Source organism: Drosophila sulfurigaster, chromosome 3, assembly GCF_023558435.1.
Source record: "Drosophila sulfurigaster albostrigata strain 15112-1811.04 chromosome 3, ASM2355843v2, whole genome shotgun sequence".
Classification (NCBI taxonomy): Eukaryota; Metazoa; Arthropoda; class Insecta; order Diptera; family Drosophilidae; genus Drosophila; species Drosophila sulfurigaster.
The window spans coordinates 52,076,954-52,085,110 of NC_084883.1; the positions used below are offsets into that span (position 1 = coordinate 52,076,954).

Here is an 8,157-nt window from a genome sequence, read left to right on the forward strand (position 1 = left end):
CTATCGATTAAAACGTGAAGCGAACATATAAATTTTGAATGTCTTTTATTTATACAACTTCTTTGAATTTCAGAAACTCATCAAATTTTTTACAGAATATCAACTTTTTATTTACTTCGGGTTATAAATACTTTCAGAATTTTGTAGTTCAAAGAAAATTCAACACATAAACTTTTTATTTACTTAGGATCACTCAAGTGGAGAATCCGTATTCAGGTTTTCAGGTAAAATCCAAACAGAATATAAACTAATTCATATCTTTAATGGAATTTATAATCAATCTGCTTTATTAAACTTTGATCTATTCTTACATAATCTGCAGTTCAATATAAACTTCGGAGGTAAGCCATTATGATTTAATTCCATTTCAAGCTTTTTTTAACACTTGTCTTCAGCCCAAAAAGTACCTTCACTGATGTCGTAACTATATCATTTATCTATCCAAATCTTATGCAAATTACCTTTCCACTATGCAATTTGGCTAATTGTGCATCCAAATGCGTGACACACTCATGCTGCCAAGTGCCACAAATGCTATAAAAGACAATTGCATTGATAGTTGCAGACATATTCAGCAGACGCCTTCAAACCTCAAGCAACAACTTCAAATCCGCTCAAGATGCAGCAAATTGTGGGTATATCCTTAATCAGTGGAAGATCTTATCTAAATCTTTTCCTTTTCCCTTCTTAGCTTGCCTTTTTCGCTCTGGTTGCTTGTGTGGCAGCTCAACCAGCTTTGTTCCCTACGAATGTTGCTCCTCTGACCTATACCAATCTGCCAGCTGTGGCTGCAGCTGCTTCTCCTTTGGCCATCTCCAGCAGCCAGCGACTGGATTACTTTAATCAGTTCAATGCTGCTTTTGGACCTCAAGCTCCGCCGGCTCGACTCGTTGCGACTCCTTCGGGATTGACTGCTTTTCCTGCTCTTTTTGGTTTTCCAGCTGCCAATCGCTTTGGTCAACCAGCGCGCTTTATTGCTGCAGCTCCTCCAACAAGTTCCTTCTTCTTCTGATCCTAAACAATTAATGTGTATGACTTACTGTAGATTATAGTTTATTTTAGTTCAATAAAAGCAAAACTTGGTTAACCACTAAACGAAAACAGTTTAATTAATTCAAATATAAATCACATGAATTTGGCTAATAGCCAACTACATTGGTGGACATTTGTCCAGATACATTTCAACTTATGTATTTTAAATGGCATACGTCGGAATCAAAAGCGGCTAATATGCTTATAGATTCAAAAATAAAATCATAAATTTATTTTTTTTTAATATAATAAAATAGAACTTGTTTTTATACCTGTTCTGAGAGAGAAGCAAATAAGAATAATAAAAATAATAGTAATCCTATCATTGACTGCATCAACAAATCTTTTTCTATCTTCACCATAAATAGTTTTAAAAATAAGTGCATATATACGTACATATATCTCAGTTTTAATATTATTTCAATCTTCAACACAGTTTAAGTAATTTTAATATCACCAACGATTCATATATTATACTTAATGTGAAAGGTGTAGAAGTCATCAATAGACAAATATTATTCCTTTATATTATTTGTAGTATCTTTTTTAATTTTAACATAGTTTTTAAATTAAACACGCTGTTTATTTATGAAATACTTTTTTAATACATTTTCTTCAGTGTTAAAGTTGATATTTGGTTTAGGTATTCATGCTTATCACAATAAAATGGAGTATAATACAAATATATTGACAAGTATTCATAATTCCTCATTACCAGCTGCTCTTGTAGCCATAGCCATAGTTGTATCCGGGATAATAGCCATAGGAATAGCTATAGGGATAGGTATAAGTTGGATATCCGCCGCTGTATTTGTAGTACGTTGTGGGGTACGTTGACCAAGCTGGCCAAGCAGTCGAAGTCGTCGTCGTTGGCACATAGAGACCATTGTAGTGTCGTGTCACAAATTGATGACTGGTTGGCACAGGCAGCACTCCAGGCACAGGCACTGGAGCAGCCACTGGCACGGTGGGAATAACGCTGGAGCGGCACAGCGTGACAGCCAGCAGCAAACAGCAGAGCAGTAGCTGAAAAAACAAAGTCTCTCTCAGAATTTGTGTAAGATTGTTAAATAAGTTAAACTTACAAGCTTCATATTGAGCGAATCTGGAGAGGATTAGGCAGTGGAGAGAGCAGGCTGTGCACTGTGGAATGCATTAACAATGTCTCAGCTTTTATAACGATGCAACAGCTTGATTTGCCTAACAAATGCAGTTGCCCAGTTTGGCGGGCAATCCTTCTTTGGCTTCTGCCCGCATTTGGATGCATTGCAGCTCAAGGGCAGCGCCAAGCTTGGCAAACTGACGCAAGACCCTTTTGCCTTCTGCATTTCTAATCATTAATAATGCTAATTAGCTATTATAAATATTGAGTATTTATTTAAATTGTAGTCTTAAATCTGCTTCCAGCGTGGCCACGTTTTGATCTCATTGTAGAGCGCTGTGCCAGGGCAACTGGTTGCCTTTGTCTGACGATGACCCAACAAGGTGTAATCGTTTTTCAGATGTCCGCCCTGCTTGGCCAGCTCAATCAGATCCTTGGCATTTTGCAGCATTTCAGCCGATGGCGTGCTGTTCTCAAAGTTGCCCAGAAAAACGATGCCAATGCTGCGACGATTGTACATCGGAGCATGTGAACCCTGCAGTCCAAAGCCACGTCCCTCGTAAACTTTGCCATCGCCGGCCACAATAAAATTGTAGCCAATATCGCTAAAGCTACGTCTTCCCTTGTGATCTGACTGTATGTTCTTGATCAGACGCTGGCACTGCGCTGACGTACTGCAGCCATTGGGATTGTCTGAGTGATGGATGATCACATACTCCACGGCGCCATTGATGCGCGAGGGGGATCGCGCACTTGCTGCTCCCCAGCTGCTGCGGGGCTGAATCGTTAGCGCCAAAGTCACGGAGGGCAGCGCTGTAATGAGATAAGCTAATTAGCTGAGCGAACGCTTACGAATCTAGCTGAATCTGTGATTAATTACCGATTGCGCAGATGGCGAGAATCGCCAGAAACTTGAGAGATGCTGTGTTCATCGTTGCCTGTTTGTCTTTAAAATTCTACTCAGCGAAAGCGCTGTTTAAATACCCGATAAGGTGTTGGCGAAAGGTAGAGTAGAACAAGTTACTGACAACTGCTAGAGAAGTTGGCAATTCTTAAGAAATATAAATAAGAAGTTTGTTCTTAAGGAGTGCTGCAATATTTTCAATAAATAGTAGAAGACATAAAGAATGAAATTAATATTATAACAACCAACAATCCGTCTCTTAAGGTTGCACAGATTTAGAAGTTCCGAAAATTAACTTAAAAGTCATTGAAATCGAATGCACGTAACCATAACTTGTTTAACTTAATAATATTCTAAAATATTTTTATTTTATGATTCTTGAGTTTTGAAAAATCATTATTATAATACATAATTATGTCCAAGTAAACCTTTTCTATAACAAACTTGAATCTTTTCTCAAAAATCTCAAAAGCAGAGCATCCCAAAGTCGACTTGCTGTCTTCTCGTTTCTTATTGCAATTTCGGTGATCTACCCGAGTGCGGGAATTCACCCGCTTTGAGTGATAAGAAAAACCACATCTTGTATATGTACATAAAACATAATCAATAAAAATATATATTTCATAGCTATATGGTGATCCAATCTCATCAGTTGCGTATTTTGCGCTTTTGCACCTTTTTGGCCTTCGGCTTAGGCTGCTTTGGCTCCTCTTTCGGCTTCTCGTCTGCTAGATCATCAATCGCCTTTAATTGCAGCTTCTCCATGAGTGTCAAACCATCAGCACCACCTGCCTGCTTATGCAGATTGGCTTTGCGGGACTTGCGAATCTTCTCCACGCGCTGATCCTTCTTTTGGTTCTCCTGGCGTCGACGCAAGAGTTCCAGCGCTGTCTTGTAGATGCCGGCGTGTTGCAGTTCAAGATCTGGTGAAGTGGTAATTTCGTCGCCCAACGATTTGCCCACCTCGTTCAGCATTTTCTTGAATTGCTGCTGATCCTGGTCGGTAAGCAATGTGACCGCTGTGCCCTTTTGTCCAGCACGAGCTGTGCGACCCACGCGGTGAATGTAGGTCTTGATGTGACGCGGCGCATCGTAGGACACCACAATATCCACGTTAGGCACATCAATACCACGCGCCAAGGCATCTGAACAGATCAAACCATTGATCCCACCACGCATAAATTGTGAAAGTCTAACCTTGCGGTTATGCACAGACATCTTGGATGACAACTCGGCGACATGAATCGAAGTGTCTTTGAAAAGACTGCTCAGCACAAAGCCCAAACGATCGGCGGTGTCTGCACTGTTGGTGAAACACAAGAATCTCTTCCAGCCATATTGTTGAACCAGTGCATACAGCGTAAGTGGTTTATAACGCATCTCTGTGAGGCAATGCAGCTCCGTTAACTCCGCTGGCGTTGTGTATTTGCCAATAAATTGGTTGGCGCTCTGTTGCACATCCTGTTCGGTCTGCTCGCCATTCTCCAGCTTGGGCTGTAGTGTGGGCAAAGTCAACACTGTGGTAAACAGCTTGGGTTGGAACAGACGCAAATTCTGCAGCTTTTCAGGATCTTGCGAGAGTGTGGCCGAGAAGAGCAGCTTATGCGGTTGCTTGCCATAGCTATCGAGTAACTCCTGGTAACACAGTGGAGCCTGCACACCCGCCAGCAGTTGATCCGCTGTGCTGCGCACATGCGAGTCCAAGTGATACAACCAGTTTTGAAAGACTGCGTCCATAATGCGATCCGCCTCGTCGATGACCAGAAACTGTAGTGATTTCAAGCAAAATCCCTTCGTAGCATGCAGATGATCCACCAAACGACCTAAGAAGCATATTCCAAGATTAATCAGAAGTTTAAAAGAAGGTGTATATATTGCTTACCCGGTGTGGTCACGACAATATCCACTTTAGAGTAGTAGGCACCTTTGTACTGCTCCACCATCTTTTTCTGCTCATCCTCCAGGCGATGCTGCTTGGAGAGCAGACACACTTGCAGTTCCGTGTGGCTGCACAGTACACTGAACACCTTGAACACCTGCAGCGCCAACTCAGCCACTGGCAACACAACCAAAGCACGTACTTTGCACTCCACGCGATTCGCCAGCATCTGAACAATGGGAATGGCAAAGGCCAAGGTCTTTCCGCTACCCGTGGGTGCAGAGACGCAAATGTCGCGTGGCCGGAATGGTTCTGGTTTGGATTGCGCCTCCAGCACCCATGGAATGACCGCGCGTTGCACAGGAAACAGTCGCTTAATTTTCATTTGCTTCAGCGCTCTCAATGTGGACTTTTCTAAATATGACAGCTGTTTTATGGACGCTTCATCATCACCAGCTGCATCAGCATCTCCATCGGGTATCAGGTTGCCGCCTTCAATGATGGTGGGATGTGCCAGCCAAGCGGGAAGAAACATTTCGACTTTCTGCTTCTTGGCTGTGGATCCAATGACTTGGAAATCATTGGAATCCACTTCTTCCGTGGGCGCTGTTTCTTCTGTAGGTTCTGTTGCGACTTCATCTTGTGTAGTGTCTTCCTTTGCTTCTGGTTCTTTAATGTCTTCAACAGATTCTTGTGGTTTCTCTGGCTCGCTACTTTTGTGTTTTCTTTTGCGCTTTTCAGCTTTCTGCAGCAACTTTTGCAGAATGGCATCTTCGTTTGCAGTCTCGCCGCTGCCTTTGGATTTTTTGTGATCCTCCGTGTAACTGGAAACGTAATAATTAAAATGTAATATAAACCCAATCACTTTTAATTGAACTTATTACCGATTCACTGTAAATAATTCCATTTTGTATCACAAGTTTGTAAAACGCCGCACACGTGTTGCAAAATGTTTACGTTTTCCCGATACCTGGCATCGATACGTTTGCCGATACCAAAACACAGCGTCAGCATCGATTAATATCACGATGCCTTTGTTCGATAACGATAAGTTTGGTGTGTGTATCAGTTTAAGCGCGCATATTTGAATTGAAACCCAATTTCAAATTAACAAAATACGTAAATTACTGAGATTAGTATTTATAGAAAAAGTACAAAGCCATTAATTAGCATGTCTATTTGTAGTTAATTAACCAATAGAAATAAACCAGCAATAAAACAATTTTCAACGGAAATTCAGCTGACATTAGTTAATATGCTAAATTCCTGGGGGATTTTATACAGATGATCACGTTGACGTCTTTCGCTGCGTTGATGCGTGCATAAATCGTAATAAATTCTGTTTTTTTTTTGTTGCTGCCTCTTTTTGCCAATATTATGATTCATTTGGAGCTGGTACGTTTCCACGTGAGCAAAAAAAAACCACAAAAGTCAGCGACGTCAATAATTTAAGTAGTTTAAAAATTGTCGGTCAACATACAGAAAGCGGTTAAATGCAAAACGCCGCTTAATGGAGTTGCCTAGCTTAATTAGCAAATTCAAAAGAAACAATATAATTAACATTTTATGCAAATCGGAGAAATTCAAATACATATGATATGAGTTCGATATTCTATTCGAATACGCACTTCCTGTGGTTCAGATATTAATTTTATCGAATAATTTTGGCTTTGTCTTGGCTGCGCCCATAATGGGCGTGTCAAAAGAAATGCCGACCATTAACTTCACATTGATCCAGTTACCTCAAGAGTAAAGAATTAATTAAAACCAAAAATAAATTGCGGATGTTAAAAGCCACAAGAGAAGTGCGAATTTTCGTGGTCACAAAGACAAGAACACACAAAACTTTAAAAAGCATTTATATTTCGAGTGGTTCTGCGCTCGGGAAATGCCCAGAGGAACAGAGGAACGGGTTATGAGCAGTGTTGCCAACTTGGCTATTTTCTAGCCAGATTTGGCTATTTTGCATGACCCAAAACTATAAACCACTCAATTTTGCAGGAGCCTGTTATGTTGGCAATTTCACAAAAAAAATTTGCTATTTTTTAGCTATTTTAAATTATTTGTAATATTTGATTATATTTATTTATTTAAAGTCGACTAAAAAAAGTGGACCTTCAAATTTAATCTTCGGAAATCGTATATTGGCAATAGAGACGTTGTTTGTGGCTATCAATATATACACACCACGCTTACCGCCTAGCGTGACCGAATTGTGTATTTTAAATACTAAAATATTATTTACCCCTTTGTAGTTTTTGAGTACTTGGTATTTTCTCAACTTCGTTTCGCGCTCGCAATGCTACCATCTCTAATTCAAATTCACTGATTTGTGCGGTTGTTTCTTAAATTGTATAAACAAAAAGTTCGCGATGCTTAGTTGGAGGATCCCCAACTTAAGGACTGTATTGCAAAAGATTTAACTAACAAATCAAAAGCATTTTGCAAATATTGCAAATGCACATTAAATGCAAAGTTGTGGGACTTGAAGTCGCCCGTTGAAACTAAAAAACACAAGGCAAACCTTGAAGTACGGCGAGGTAACCAAACAATAGAGTTTCCCAAAACATCTACAGAGACATCCTCAAAGGAATCTCTGCTTGTTTGTGGCTCAACACTGTTCAATCAGTTCGGTTGACCACCTTAAAAATTTGTGCGCGCAAACCTTTAAAGAAAGCCAGATGAAAATTCATCGAACAAAGTGCATGGCAGTTATAAAAAATGTGCTTACGCCACATTTCCAGGAATGTCTGCAAAACGACATGTAAATTCAAAATTTAGCTTAATTTAGCTGAATCGACAGATATAAGCTTTACAAAAATACTTGATGAGTTTACCGCATTTTTCTATATTGGTTCCGAGGAAGTGGAAATTGCGCAAGTTTTAAACAATTTGCTTATCGAAGAAGAATCATTAAATAATCAACACTGAATGTACAAAAATATAAGATTTTGTCATTGAAAACTAACGGCTATTTTAATTTACTATTTATCTAGCTATTTTTGGCTATTTTTTTATGCTTTCACTGCTATAAACGACCACTAAGAGTTGGCAACACTGGTTATGAGCTAGGAAATTCAGATGAATGTGCAGCAGTCTGTTCAATTTAATCGAATTGATATTTTTGTACTTTTGCTCTTGTAACTGATAAAAACAAATTCTCGGCTTTTTCGTTATCTATTTTTTTTGTGGTGAGGAAATGGCTTGATTGAATTGCATTTGGAGCATGTTTCTCTCGCT

The 8,157-nt window shown here is 39.7% G+C and overlaps 4 protein-coding genes across 4 annotated transcripts; 1 reads left to right on the forward strand and 3 right to left on the reverse strand.

Moving 5' to 3' along the window:
• The first annotated feature begins 207 nt into the window (after window positions 1-207).
• On the forward strand, window positions 208-1,084 carry LOC133844169 (uncharacterized). Its single transcript, XM_062278048.1, has 3 exons — window positions 208-341; window positions 396-631; window positions 692-1,084. Exons 2-3 carry the CDS (start codon window positions 620-622, stop codon window positions 1,010-1,012), a joined length of 333 nt encoding a protein of 110 aa, XP_062134032.1. The 5' UTR covers window positions 208-341; window positions 396-619; the 3' UTR covers window positions 1,013-1,084.
• A 531-nt stretch (window positions 1,085-1,615) lies between these two features.
• LOC133841154 (uncharacterized) lies at window positions 1,616-2,278 on the reverse strand. Its single transcript, XM_062273459.1, has 2 exons — window positions 2,118-2,278; window positions 1,616-2,058 (listed from the first exon to the last, which is right to left on the reverse strand). The coding sequence occupies exons 1-2, from the start codon at window positions 2,124-2,126 to the stop codon at window positions 1,744-1,746; spliced, it is 324 nt and encodes a 107-aa protein (XP_062129443.1). The 5' UTR covers window positions 2,127-2,278; the 3' UTR covers window positions 1,616-1,743.
• A 113-nt stretch (window positions 2,279-2,391) lies between these two features.
• LOC133841153 (peptidoglycan-recognition protein SB1) lies at window positions 2,392-3,138 on the reverse strand. The gene is made up of 2 exons (XM_062273458.1): window positions 3,015-3,138; window positions 2,392-2,947 (listed from the first exon to the last, which is right to left on the reverse strand). Exons 1-2 carry the CDS (start codon window positions 3,064-3,066, stop codon window positions 2,424-2,426), a joined length of 576 nt encoding a protein of 191 aa, XP_062129442.1. The 5' UTR covers window positions 3,067-3,138; the 3' UTR covers window positions 2,392-2,423.
• Window positions 3,139-3,651: 513 nt separating this feature from the next.
• LOC133841151 (probable ATP-dependent RNA helicase Dbp73D) lies at window positions 3,652-5,955 on the reverse strand. The gene is made up of 3 exons (XM_062273456.1): window positions 5,802-5,955; window positions 4,921-5,741; window positions 3,652-4,861 (listed from the first exon to the last, which is right to left on the reverse strand). The coding sequence occupies exons 1-3, from the start codon at window positions 5,822-5,824 to the stop codon at window positions 3,687-3,689; spliced, it is 2,019 nt and encodes a 672-aa protein (XP_062129440.1). The 5' UTR covers window positions 5,825-5,955; the 3' UTR covers window positions 3,652-3,686.
• Between the last annotated feature and the right edge of the window lie 2,202 nt (window positions 5,956-8,157).